We start from the raw sequence: 13,976 nt of genomic DNA, 5'->3' as shown, positions 1-13,976 counted from the left end.
AAGTAGAAGTTGGGAGTTAAACAGTTTGATCTTGTTTTTGCTGTCAGTTTAAGATACAGATGTTGATATATCACTTAATTTCATTAGATCATTATCAATAAAGCAAGTTGGATATATTGCTAAAAATCAGGTTCAATTTGCTGGTTGTCTGTTCTTTTTCAGGTCTGATTCCTCGCTTAATTAAAATTGCTCCTGCATGTGCCATCATGATTAGTACATACGAATTTGGAAAAGCTTTCTTTCAGAGGCAGAATGTTCGAAGACAGACACAGGAGTGATGCCTAAACCTGAGGAGTGTCAGCAGTAGCCAAATAGGACAGACAAGGGCAGTGCCCCTGTTACCTGTTACAACCAGTTAACATTTTCCTTCCCTGTAATTTAAGTTAGTAATAATTTATAATCTACCTCTAAATCATAAGCTTAATTTTAAAATATTTTTTATTTTTAGAGATTTTTTAGAACAATAATCCAGAATCACAATCATTTAACACTTTCTTAAAGAAAATTGTTCATTAGCATTGAAAACAATCTCTTGAGAATTTTATATTATACATTTCAGTGTAAATTGTATGTCATCTATATTATAACTTTTTGAATTGTTTGCTGAATGACGTATAGAATATTCAAGTCGGATGCATTAAAATCATGTATATAGATACTACTCACATTTGCCAAATATTACCTATTAATTTATTTTAAATTAACTCAGTGCAATACCACCACTCACCTTTGTTACTGTTGTTATGTTCTCACGTATTTCTCTGAGTAAAGATGTGGCTATCTTATGAACTAAAATATAATCCTTCATGTGGTGCGCAGGTCTTGCCGTTTTGATAAGTAAACTCCCTTATCTGCGGTTCTTATTAAAAAATGAGTTTTACTGATGAGTAAATACTCAAGCTTGGCTCTGCAGTTGAAATCCACATTGCTTTAAACTAGTATAAAGCAATTGGGGCACAGGAATAGCTTCTGGCTTTTAAGCCAGTTTGTAATCTAAGTATCATTGTTTATGGATTTCATTAGGTCATTTCTGTGATTTTCTCTAACAAGATAGATATTGTTACAGGTTTAACCTCTTTAATCTGAAAACCCACAACCTCAATTTTTGAGCACAAGTGAAAAGTTTTATACCTGATGATAGCATGTGAAATACAAGCATGCAAAGATTATTGCATAAAATTACCTTCAAGCTATAAGTAAGTGTGAAAGTTAAATGCTTAAATGAACAGAGATACTTGGGCTTGGTTTGACAGAAGTTGTATAGTAGCACCTTCCTAGCATGGGTGGGGTTTTTGAGTTCAAGCCCCAGTACTGACTGAGAAAGGGAGGGGAGAGCTAGTGTGGTAGCATCTGCCTAGCATATATTAGGTCTTTAAGTCCTAACACAAGTACTGCCAGAGAGAAACAGAAATAGAACCTATATTGTAATGTCACACAAAAATAAAAATTTCCTTTGATTTTACACTGTCTCATATTGATATGATAAACCAAAAGACCAAATAAAAAGATATTCCTTCAAAAATTATTTATGACCAAGTTTTCATTTAGCTGTGACTTCACCTAGGAGTGAAATAAAAAGGATATGATCAGTCTAAGGATGTAAGCTTACAGTAGAGTGCTTATCTCCCATATGTGAGGCCTAGAGTTCAGTCCCCAGCAACACTTCCCCCCTCCCCCGCAAAAAAGTAAAAATGATATCAGGACAAGAGATAAACTTTTATGGTTTTGTTTGATTTTCCTTATTCTATAAGAAAAAACACCTTATTGCATTCTGTGTGTTTTATGCAAATGTAAAGAATTTTCCCCCTGCAAATAGCATGATGTGTTTTGATGATAAACTTTTGCAGTTTGTGCAGAGAAATTAATACATATTGTATTATACTAGTAAAGCATTTGTGTTTCACCAGAAATAATCTGTAAGGCTTATATGTAACCTTTGGTGTTTGTTTTAATTAACTATGTTGATTTACCTCAGATTTGCAATGTGCATATCCATTCATAACTTTCCTACATTTTCATTAAAATATTTTATGCCTACTTAAAGTGGTCCTTTTGCCTCTATTTAGTTTTTATTTACTATAATGTATAAATGAAAGTTTATCTTTAATTATTACACTGCTGATTAACATTCATTTTACCTTTTCTTAAAGACTTTTAACTAATTGATAGGAAAAGCAGGAATTTTAGTATGCTTTGAAAAATACATATTTCCATGTGAAGCCATTTATAAATCCCAGAAAGTTTCCCATCTCAAGATCTCTTCTTCCCAGTACTACACTCAAGGAACTTCTTATTTAAATAAACTCTCTAGTAATGTGTGTAACCTCTGGGTATATACCTGAGCCAGACTCAAACTCAACCATGATCCTCCTAACCTCAGTTTCCTAGCTGTGGAGGTTACAGGTATGTGCCACCCTGCCTAGCTGCCTAATAACTTCCCTAATACATATGTGGTATATTCAGAAGAAAAGAAGTTTTCTCTATTTTTACATGGTAAAGAAGGATTACTACTTTAAAATAATTTCATCCTGTTCTAAAAGATAATATTGAATTAACTTAGACCAAAGAATAGCAAAAATGTTATTTTACATTATTTTGTCTTGAGCAAAAAACAAGGCAGGCCAACCAGTTCAACAGCAATACTTACAAGATAATATGTTGTAAACTAACTGTACAACTGGGCCTGGGTGGGGGAGGGGACTTGGGGAGGAGGAAAGGTAGGAGAAAAATGAGGGAGGAGGTAACAAGTTGGATAAGAAATGTACTCAATACCTATGTCTGTAACTGTAACCCCAGTGTACATCACCTAGACAATAAAATTAAATTTTAAAAAAAGCTAGGCTCTGAGTTCAAATACCAGTACTGATACACACACACACACACACACACACACACACACACACACACACACGGCTGTGATTAGTGCCTTTAGTTCGATCAACATTTATTGGGGCCTTATTTTCCCTTTAAAGCAAACAAACAAACAAAAACCTTCCTTGAAAAGACAGGCAAGAAGACAAGAATATCCACAATTACCACTTTTTTATTCAGCATTAACTAGAAATCCAATCCAGAGCAGCAAAGTAAGAAAAGTAAAAGGCATCCATACTGGAAAAGAAGTAAAAAATGTGACACTCTATGTGCTCACAGGGTGCTGAGCGTGGCAGGGTGCTTGAGGCACTGGAATAACATGTCCCTTGTTTTGTGTACTTTGGAGATAAGCTGGAAATAGTCCTTCTAACCTAGGAATGGAATATGTTTTTTGGTAGGAAGCCTTCTGAGAGCACTACACACTGTGGACAATGTCTGGATATTTCTTCATTTTCCAGAGACTGAGAAGCTATTTGTTCTGAATTTCAAATTCATCCTTATTTTAATACTAGAGTTAAACCTGATGGCCATAAAGTGAGAATATAAAGTAGTGTTTATTAAGCTGTTAGAGTACCAGCCAGGAAAAGGACCAGGGCTTGGAACAAATGTCCACAACTAAAGTAGCCAGGATCTATAGCAGTTTGAAAGTGTCAAATAAACCTATAGCTAACAATTTTATAACCCCAATCTAGGAAAGTAGAAACCTATATTTACTATAGATAAGCAGGTCATTATCATTCAAAGCAGAGATAGTGAGGTAAGTTAGGCACTCCACTCCATAGGAGAAGTAATTGTAACTTCCGGTTTGGATGAATAATCTAGCTCATTTAACCATACACAGGTTATAGTGGCCTGGTAGTTAGAGGTGACAGGATTTAAGGATTGCAGATGGTTTTTTGTTGGATTTTTGCCTACAATTTCTTGACTCCCCTAATATTTTCTTTAGTAATTTCTTCCTTGTAATTAAAATAAACATCTCAGCCACATGCCAGCAGTTCATGCCTATAATCTTAGCTCAGGAGGCTAAGATCTGAGGATCAGGAAGGCAGCCTGGACAAGAAAGTCTGTGGGACTCTATTAAACTACCAAAAAGCCAGAAGTGGATCTGGAATCAAGTGGTAGATCACTAGCCTTGAGCAAAAGGAGCTCAGCGTCAGGGCAATGCCCAGGCCAGAATTCTCCAGGACTGGAAAAACAAATGTCATTATAATAGGAATTTTTCAATTCCATTACAATTGTTTGGGACCACTATCATAACATATAGTCTTTTACTGATGCATTATGGGGTGTACAACTGTATTTTTAAACAATAAGAAATATTTGAGGGCTAGGAATGTGGCTTAGTAGTTGAGTGCTTGCCTAGCATGCACAAAGCCCAGGGTTGGATTCCTCAGTACCACATAAACAGAAAAAGCTGGAAGTGCTGCTGCAGCTCAAGTAGAAGAGTGCCAGCCTTGAGCAAAAGAAGCTCAGGGTCAGTGCTCAGGCCCCAGAAGTGGGGGGGCGGGGGGGGAAGGAATATTTGAGTTGAAATAAGGATTTCTCCAAATCATCTTCATATTATTATTTTGGATGTGAATTCATATACCACATTTCTTCAGATTTCAGTGTACAATTTGAATCAAGTCAATGAAAAAACATCATTCATGGTACAAAAATCTTTAATATGCATGCAACAAGTATAGTACATCAAGGCAACAAAATACACATGGAAATAGTGACATTTTAGCATTCTGTTTGGGGGGATTGGGTGTAAAAAGCACTACCACCTAAAATTAAAGATTAAGATATACATTGTTTACTCATGCAAACATCTGAACACTACCTCTAGTGTAAAATGAACTGCATAGAAACCTGAATTTCACAGTAGCAGATGAATTTTATACCAAGAGCTCCAAGGAGAAGTAATGATCCTCAGATGTGGTCCAGTCTGCAGCTAGTGGCATGTTTACATGCACAAATGATTGTTTCCACTGGACAAATCTGTAAGAGTGTAACAACTTTGTGATCTTGAAGTTACTTCCATATCATAAAAATGTATGCAGGAAATTTAACATTTTTCAATTAGAAAGGATCATAAATGTCAGCTGTGAGTGGAATGTGATTGATAAGCATTTAGACATTCTGATAGTTCTTAGGAATGCACTGGTGGGGTTCAAGGTCAGCCTAAAGTACTCATAGTTCCTGTTTCTAATCCATTTCCTTCTCTTTTTTCTTCCTATTTCTCCTGTCGCTTGATAACTTCTTCCTACCTCTTATGCTGATCAACAACTGCTTTGGATATCTCACTCTCAATAAGGTATATAAAATTCAGAATGATTAGAGGTATCACTTCTCAAAAATATTTGCAATTATAAGCCTTAAGCTAAAGGAATAAAGCTGAGTATACTCTGGCACATCTAAGATATAATTTTAAGGGCTTGCAGGCTTCCTTCTCCCTAAATGACTATTTCACCTAACGGCTGCTTGCTTCCTTGCTATTGGTTATTTTCTATACCAAATTATGAGACTATAAATTCTACAGAGAACCATCACACTGTGACATTTCTGACAAAAAATGAATGTAGTAGGTTCAGCTTTCTTTAAAAAAATGCATTATAAGGAACTTCTTCCTACACATCAAAGCTATTTTGAATACAATGTTTTAATAAGAAACAAAAATATCATATGGAGTCCCAGATAAGTATTGTGGCCTCTTCATGTAAACAACGTATAAAATTTCTTTGGCACAACTAATCACATCTTCCTCATATTACTTACTGTAGAAAATATACTTAATATATTTTCATTTTCAATACGGTGGAATCTTTAGGGACAAATGTAGCTCTTTCAAAAATTGCAAAAAGATTTTAAAATACAGATTATATTAAAAACTAATTTACCTATAGAAGTGTAGGGACTTTTTTTAAACATTAACATCAGTTTTAAAATGAGATTATGGCATAATGGTAAAGGCTATAAAATATGCATGACACAATTTATTGTAGTTATACACAAAGGAGAAAGAAATACCACTGTCAGACATGTTAATTATTAAATATGATGGTTATTTTAGTGATCTTTGTTTAAAAGTGTCTCAGGTAAACTGAATTTGCAATATTTTCTGTCATAAGTTTTTGAACATTCTATGTTTTGAAATGTTTCCATCTTTTTAGGCATCATTGATCACATTTTAACATAGATAATGTCTAAAGAAGATCTCACAAAAACAAAGTCAATAAATTTATTTTTCACTGATATAAAATACTTTCCCTATAGCCTTTACAAATTAAGTCAGTAACTGCCTAAAGAGGCACATTCACACAAAATTTATAAAATGTTGGTATCAAATGATCAATGTAAAAGGAAAACTAAACAGCCACTGTGAAGCTGCAGCTGAGAACTTCCCCAATAGAATACATGGCATGAAAACATTAGACCTTAGAATGTATCATGAAAAAAAATGAAAAAAAAAATTAATCACTGAATAAGGGAGTGAAAGAAAATACTTAGCTTAAATCCCTGGAAACCTTAAACTCAAGTCTCTGGCAACTAAAATACATTTAAACAAATATATAAAAATCAGTTAAATAATACCTATGTACAACTTGCAATGAATTACTCATTTGAAGAATCGTCGAAAGGTTTTTAAAGCCTATTCAATTTTAAACTTCCTCTATGGCAAGTACAAGATTTTTAAAAGAAAAATAGCAGTGCCATTGTGTTTTTCCCTCAAGTCTATATGGAGTGGACTGAACTCTAAGCAACAGAATTTCAGACAAGTACCAGAACAATATAAAAATTCAAAGGTCTCCCAGCAGTCAAACTGATGTAAACTGAACATTGACAATATAGAAACTTTTGTCTTTTACATAAAGATTTTTCAGGATGGAGTTAGGCCAGGACTTGTCATCTCTGCCGTAGGAGTTGCTAGGTAGTCATTAGATTTTAGGCTTGTTAAAGACTTATAACTTGCCACTGATGTTAGTGACCCACAGAGACCAAGTAATGAGGGAGTGTCTTCTTTACCTGAAAATTGTGAAAAAAATCACCATTATTAGCCTTCAGCATGACACATGAGTAGAAGATTTCCACAATTTGTAAGATACTGAAAAAATCTAATGATGAAGTTGAAGATCTATATCCAAAGATACTTGACCTTTCAGCCTATATAAAAGATTGAGTTTCTATTAAAACTTATGAATATTTGAGATACCTTACTTTCAAGCAAAGATTTAAATTTTACCTTTAAAGAAAACTACAAACATTATTTCTAGAGAGGTAATAAAGGACTATAAAACTATTCAACTATCAGTACTTACCAGTGCTCAGGCCAAAAAAACTAGGAAATCTATACTTCTGCTAAGTAATGTAGGCTGATCTTGGTCAGACTGGATTGTCCCAACTCACACTGACATATTCACATTAAGAAACTTTATTCACTTACTGAGTAGTTCATTCAGTGTCTCCTTTCATAAGTGCTAGACTTAGAACCATGAAAGACAAATGGTATAATGGCTGAAATAAAGCAAGTTCTTTTCAGGACCGAGTATGTTGACAAATACTAGCTATAAGTGGCAGAACCGAAGCTATGAAAGGCTAAGGTATTTGAAAATTATCAGGTTTCCAAAGAAGAAAGAAAAGTTATGTTTTAGTCACACTGTAACAGAAAAGTAAGCTGAGCTAGAGATATTGGACATTTCTGAATATTATTTATTACTTCAAGTAGCCCTTCTGAAATGTCCCATAGTTCATTGTACTTACCTGTTACACTGTATGGTAATTATGAGGGTCTTTCTTTTATTAGACTACAAACTCTTTTTTTATATATTTTTTATTATCAAACTGAATTACAGAGAGGTTACAGTTTCATACATTAGGCATTGGATACATTTCTTGTACTGTTTGTTACCTTGTCCCTCATTCCCCCCGCCCCCCTCTCCCTTCCTCTTCCCCCACCATGAGTTGTTCAGTTGTTCAGTTCATTTTCACCAAACAGTTTGTAAGTACTGAGTTTGTAGTTGTTTGACTTTTTTTACCCTGTGTCTCTCGATTTTGGTATTCCCTTCCAATAAACTCTTTGAAGTTTTTGAAGCATCTCTTTTATTGCACTATAAACTCTCTACAGTTGCCATTCTTATTTATTGCCGGATAACACTCTTTTTTATACACATACATGTACATATGTATAATACACACACACTTTTCTGAAGAATGAAGACAGAGAACTGACTTTACAAATTTGGCAGTCATTCAGCAACTTGATAGAAGTCATGATAGTAAAGTGAAGAGATACACAGGCCAATTGGAGTAGTAAAAGCAAGCAAGAAATGAGGTAATGAAGGGGACATAGTCTTTTGGGAAAGTTAAGACACAAATATGAAAAAGAAACAAGGGAAGACCAATTCTTATTACAAAGGCAGCTTAGTTTCTAGCATGCTTTACAGAAAGGTCATTATTATTTGCAGGAAATTTATGCAACAAAAATATAGATAACACTAAGAAGATATCTTTAAAACAGATTTTTGTTTTACCTTCACTGATTAAATTTAATGTGTCTTGTTTTCCTTCACCTTCTTGCGAATGGCTTGGATCCAACGAAGTCTGAGAAAGGCTAACATCTGCTGATAACTGGTCAAGACTTTGATAACTTTTCCTATAAAGTAAGGATAATATTAAGTCTTTTATTCCTCCTCTCAAAAATAATTTCTAAAGACTGAGTTATAATTAATTAAATTTCTGGTTATTTTTCTCCCAAAATGTCTCTTGCTCCCAACCTGCTTTGGAGGTATATCTGGTTTTACTCATTAGACAACGGTAAGAGAAAAATCATTTATCAAACAAATTAAAATCTTCACATCAATTCCTAATGACCCAGATGACTGGAAGTAGGAACTTTTAATTGAGTCATTTACAACTTACAAAAAATCCATAGAATCTACACGTTATTCCAAATGAAGAAACAAACTTAGCATAATTTAATAATGACCAACTGTCTCAAGTATTTCAGAATTCTTCAATGTCTTATTATCACTTACAGCTACCCCATAATAACAAAACCAAAAAAATATAAATTTTTACAATTTAGAAATTTTAAAAATGTAGGTTAAAAAACCCTAAACTTTCAAAGAATCAATGATCCAATTAACAAATAGGCAAAGGTGCTAAATAAAGACTTCTCAGAAGTAAACATGGTCAATAATTTATGAAGACATGTTCAACATTTCTTCCCATAAAGAAACTCAGATCTCAACGACCTTAACATTCCATCTCACGCTAGTAAGAATGGCCATCATCAAAAAGACAAAAAACAAATGCTGGTAAGGATTCTGGGGGAAAGGAACCCTATTACACTGATGGTGGGGATGTAAATTGGTACAAATACTATGGAAGGAAGTTTGGAAATTCCTTAGAAAACTCAACACAAAACTACCTTATAATCCAGCAATACTATTCTTGGGCATTTATCTAAAAAATTACAAGTCAGGATACAATAAAGATATTTGCACAACCATGTTAAAGGCTGTAGAATTTATCATAGTCAAGTTATGGCAAGAGCTGTTTTGCATCCCTTTTCCTATTATACTAATTAATTTATAATTAGATGATAAATTCAGGTATAAATGGAAAGCTACAGATTTATCAAAGGTAACTATTATTAAATATGGCTTGAGTACCTATTTCCAGATGCTATGTTAGGATTCTTTCCAAAATGAGGACAAAAGAAAAATATTTTTATTAAAGGCACAGTAGTCAATTAAAACAAAAAACATAAAAAAGGCATTTGCAATAGATATTTTAAACCAAAACTAGTTTTTTCAATTGTCTTTTAAAGTTATTCTTCATCAGTCTTAGTAAGATAAACTTTTTATAGATGTCATAGTGATGGCACAAATAACAGGTACCAAGTTTATTTCTCTAGGAAGTGAGGAATGAATGAGATGATGGAATAACTCCACTAGTTTATAATTCACTATTCATATTTTATAATATGATGACTTTTCAAGTGGTGAGAGTATGTCATTATAATTTTTGAGCAGCAGACAGTTCTACTATTACAGAAAAACCTCTTGATAAAGAAGACAGCACTTCCATGAGCAACATGTTATACAATAAAAACAAAAACCATGCTAGGTGATGTTACTCAGACCTAAAATTGGGAGATGGATATTGGGAGGATCATGGTTCATGACTAGCCTGGAAACAAAGTCTGCAAGAGCCCAGATGATTAATAGCTAGGTATGGTGCTGCATGTTTTTGATGTTGTTTTTATTGGCAAGGTGATACACAGAGGTGTTAGTTACATATGTAAGGCAGTGAGTACATTTCTCATCAAACTTGTTACCTCCTCCGTCACTTTTCTCCCACTTTCCCTCCTCTCAATTCCCTCTCCAGCCCGCCCTGAGTTGTACAGTTAGTTCATAGCATATTGTCTTGTGATGTTTGTTATTCTAGCTACAAGGGAGGCTGAGATCAGAAAGATTGAAGTTATAGACCAGTTCAGGCAAAAATCAAAAAAAAAAAAGTTTAAGATAACCTCCCCACTTTGCCCCATCTCAACAGAAAGAATTAAAACAGAGAAAAGTGGCATGGGCTTGTCATCACAGCTATGGTAGTAAGCCTAAAAATGAAGATTAGAGTCTAGGATAGCCCAGGTAAAAAGCAAGAGTAGAATACCTCGCTAACAAATGTAAGGCTTGAGCTCAAACCTGAGTACCTCCCATAAACAAAATATTTAGGAAACACTTGTACAATCCCAGTCCTGCATTATATATGTATATTAACTTCTCTGATCTGCACAAGTATCCAAATAATTTGCAATTATTAGTTTCACTTTATAACAGAAGAAAGTAAGGTACACAGAGATTAGATTTAAACCTAGTACCCTGGCTCTAATTCTGTATCCCTAATTACTAGCTTATCACTGTCCTAGTATAGGAAGAATGACTTGGCTTCCTATCTTATTAGAAACTTTTCTCAAAAAATGGGCCTATTTGCTGAGATAGACTTAGTACATGATTTAAACTAATTATATCAGTTGAAATTGTACTTCATTTTCATTAAAACTATAATTTTTAGCAACAAAATAAAGCAGATCATAGGAACCCAATGAACTATTATAAATGTTCCTTTTCTACACCGTTTTTTTCCAAAAATTTTAATGAAAATTCTTCTTTAGTACAGTCCATGTCATGTGTAGTGTGTGTGTGTGTGTGTGTGTATGTGTGTGTGAATATGAACACTTTCTAAATGACTATACATGGTATACATAAATATGAATAAGTGTTCACTTTGCTGGGTTTAGTCAAAGTAATTCTTCAAACAGCTAGATTTCCTCACTACTCAGAGATATTGAACAGATAATGAACCCTATTGTAAATGACATACTTGATTTTTAGATTTCTGTAGTGGGAATTTTGAGTTCTTAGAACACACCCAACTTTTAAAAATTATTATTCACAACAAATGAGGGCAAGAGAGGACATTATTTTTCTATGTCCAAAAGGTAAGAGGCTTACTTTGCTTTTTAAGTGGATGGCTTAAGTTTGGTTTTCAGCAGTGATATTTCATTATTTGAAGATTAATATTTTTAATAAAAATTATACATGGATATTTTTACAAACAAAATGTGTGGTACATACCTGCAGTCCCAGCACTTGGGAGGCAGAGGCAAGAGGATGGAAAGTTTGAGGCAAATAGCTTGCATTATACAGTGAATTCCAGGATAGCTTGGGCTGTATAGTGAGACTCAGTCTCAAAACAAACAAACCACTAAACAAAACAACAACAATAAGAAAACCAGTCAGGTGTGGCTGTAAACACCTGTTATCCCAGTTACTTGGAGGTAGATACAGAATAGTGGTTCAAGGCCAGCAGAGGCAAAACATCAGTAAGACCCTAGCTAATAAACAAGATGAGCATGTGTCATTGTCATAAGCCTGTTGTTCCAACTACTGAGAAGGTGGAGGTAGAAGAATCATGATTGGAAGTTCAATGGGTAAAAGCACAAGATCCTATTTGGGAAACAAATTTTTTAAGTGCAAAAAGGATTGGGAACATGTCACAAGTAGTATGGAACTTGTCTACCAGTACCCAGTACTGCCAAAATGTATTCAAATCAACAAAATACCTATTAGGAAAAATTATGAAATTGTATACTGTAAGACTGAGAGTGTGACAGCACGCATTTATATAATTACCACGTATACAACCACTTCAGGAAGGAAATCTGAATTTCTGTATGACTACATAAGTTCCTTTTGTAGTATCAGACTGGCAAATCCAAAGTGATTTTGAACCTTCTGATCTTTAATTTGTGAAAGTTAGTGCAACATCCTTGAGTTTATAGAGTTTTATGTAATCAATTTCCAAACAATATTGGAAATAAAATTTAGAAGATATTTTGAAGCGATAATAAAAATTTCAACCTCTAATTAATTACTTATTCACAGGACATTGAGCATATTATATTAAAATATAGCTCCCTTGCTTGAAGATAACTACAAACCCACCATCTGGGAGGAAAATAGAAATTTAGTTGCTTTCACTAGGACAAGGAATAAGTTTGACTTGTACAATCTTACCTGATTTCCAATGAGATCCCATCTGAAATTTTGTTGTTATACAACAAACTATCCATATATGCAGGTGGTTATCTCTATCTATCTATCTATCTATCTATCTATCTATCTATCTATCTATCTGGTGCTAAGGTTTGAACTCAGAGCATTATCCCTGACCTTTTTTGCTCCAGGCTGGCACTCTACCATTTAAGCCACAGCTTCACTAGTGAATTTTTGGTGGTTAATTGGAGATAAAAGTCTCACAGACTTTCTTGTCCAGGCTGGATTTGAACTGCAATCCTCAGATCTTAGCCTCTTGGTTGGGTGGGTTAGGATTGCAAACCACTAGCTATGTCTTTAAATAACTTATTATGTTTAAGTAGTTATACCTACTGTTATTTTTAAAAGGCTAAGTCTATGTCCTATCTTAGTAACACCACACTTATATTTAAATGTAACCCACCAGACATATCAATTCAATCAATAGTTATTGATGGTTGTTAAATAAAACACATTTAAAATTTTAGTACCTTAACTCATTCAAACTAAGAACCCAAAATTTTAAGAATTATATATTATGACTGCCGAAAAAATTGTTAATATAAATGCTATTATTGTGACATATAAATCAAACTTTTAGGAATTATGTTATATGTTATAGGTATTTAGCATATACTAAAATCTATTAGATTCAATAGCAAAACATTGTGCCATTCATACTCAAATAAGCCAATCCAAAGAAATGAAGCAATTGGCCTGAACTCAGGAACTATGGCTCATGCCTAAAATCTTAGCTTCTCAGTAGGCTGAGCTCTAAGAATTATTGTTTAAACCATCACAGGCAGGAAATTCCATTAGACTCTTATCTACAGTTAACTACCAGAAAACCATAAGTGATGTGGCTAAAAGTGGAAGAGCACTAACCTTGAGCAAAGAGCTCAGGGATAGAGCTCAGGTCCTGAATTCAAGCCCTACTACTGATCAAAAATTTTAAAAATATTAAAAAATAATAATGTGGGCAGTCTATGTCATTTATTTTCTCCAAACATGTGTTATGGACAGGTAGAAAATACACACACACACGCTTTTCTGTATATAGTGTGTGCATATATATGTATAAATATACGCAGTACACTTCTCTGTATATACACAGTGTATACGTATACACATATACACTATATTCAGAGATATGTTTATATATGCATATACAAACTATGTACAGAGAAGTACATGCATGTACACAGAGGCAGAGTTATACTATTTTAAAATTCCTTTCTTCCTAAAAGTATGTTTAACAAACAACATAATAATTTGCCATAGTGTAATACCTTTATTCTCTATTTTGAAATTTATTTTTTATTTTGAGCTGGTATCAAGTTTGAACACAGGGTCTCATGATTGCTTGGCTGGCCGGTTACCATGTAAGCCATATCTCCAGTCTGGCCTACTACTGTCTTTTAAATGTAGGTCAGTCATCTTTGTTCTTTTACCAGCCAGTTGTACGCTTTTGTTCAGGGATATCAGTTTAGAAACAGGACCATCTGAAACAATACCAGCATCTAA

The 13,976-nt window shown here is 33.9% G+C and overlaps 2 protein-coding genes across 9 annotated transcripts in view; one reads left to right on the top strand and one right to left on the bottom strand.

Moving 5' to 3' along the window:
* Slc25a40 (solute carrier family 25 member 40) overlaps window positions 1-13,976 on the top strand; it is a 45,392-nt gene that overhangs the window by 24,143 nt on the left and 7,273 nt on the right. For 4 of the 5 annotated variants that reach the window (XM_048339957.1, XM_048339958.1, XM_048339956.1 and 1 more), the window contains one exon: window positions 163-2,043. In XM_048339957.1, coding sequence (XP_048195914.1) covers window positions 163-278 — 116 coding nt within the window. In that variant the 3' untranslated portion in view covers window positions 279-2,043. Of the gene's footprint in view, window positions 1-162; window positions 2,044-13,976 lie in introns of those variants that run through there. The other variant, XR_007210080.1, reaches the window with a different exon arrangement.
* The window catches only part of Rundc3b (RUN domain containing 3B), a 94,437-nt gene continuing 84,884 nt past the window's right edge, over window positions 4,424-13,976 (bottom strand). For all 4 annotated transcript variants that reach the window (XM_048339950.1, XM_048339952.1, XM_048339954.1 and 1 more), the window contains 2 exons: window positions 8,385-8,506; window positions 4,424-6,879 (listed from right to left, as the gene is read on the bottom strand). In XM_048339950.1, the coding sequence (XP_048195907.1) occupies window positions 6,734-6,879; window positions 8,385-8,506 (268 nt within the window). In that variant the 3' untranslated portion in view covers window positions 4,424-6,733. The remainder of the gene's footprint in view (window positions 6,880-8,384; window positions 8,507-13,976) is intronic.

The sequence above is a fragment of the Perognathus longimembris genome, chromosome 2 (genome assembly GCF_023159225.1).
Source record: "Perognathus longimembris pacificus isolate PPM17 chromosome 2, ASM2315922v1, whole genome shotgun sequence".
In the NCBI taxonomy this organism is placed as follows: Eukaryota; Metazoa; Chordata; class Mammalia; order Rodentia; family Heteromyidae; genus Perognathus; species Perognathus longimembris.
The sequence above is the reverse complement of the archived record's forward strand: the minus strand, read 5'-3'. Positions and strand labels throughout refer to the sequence as shown.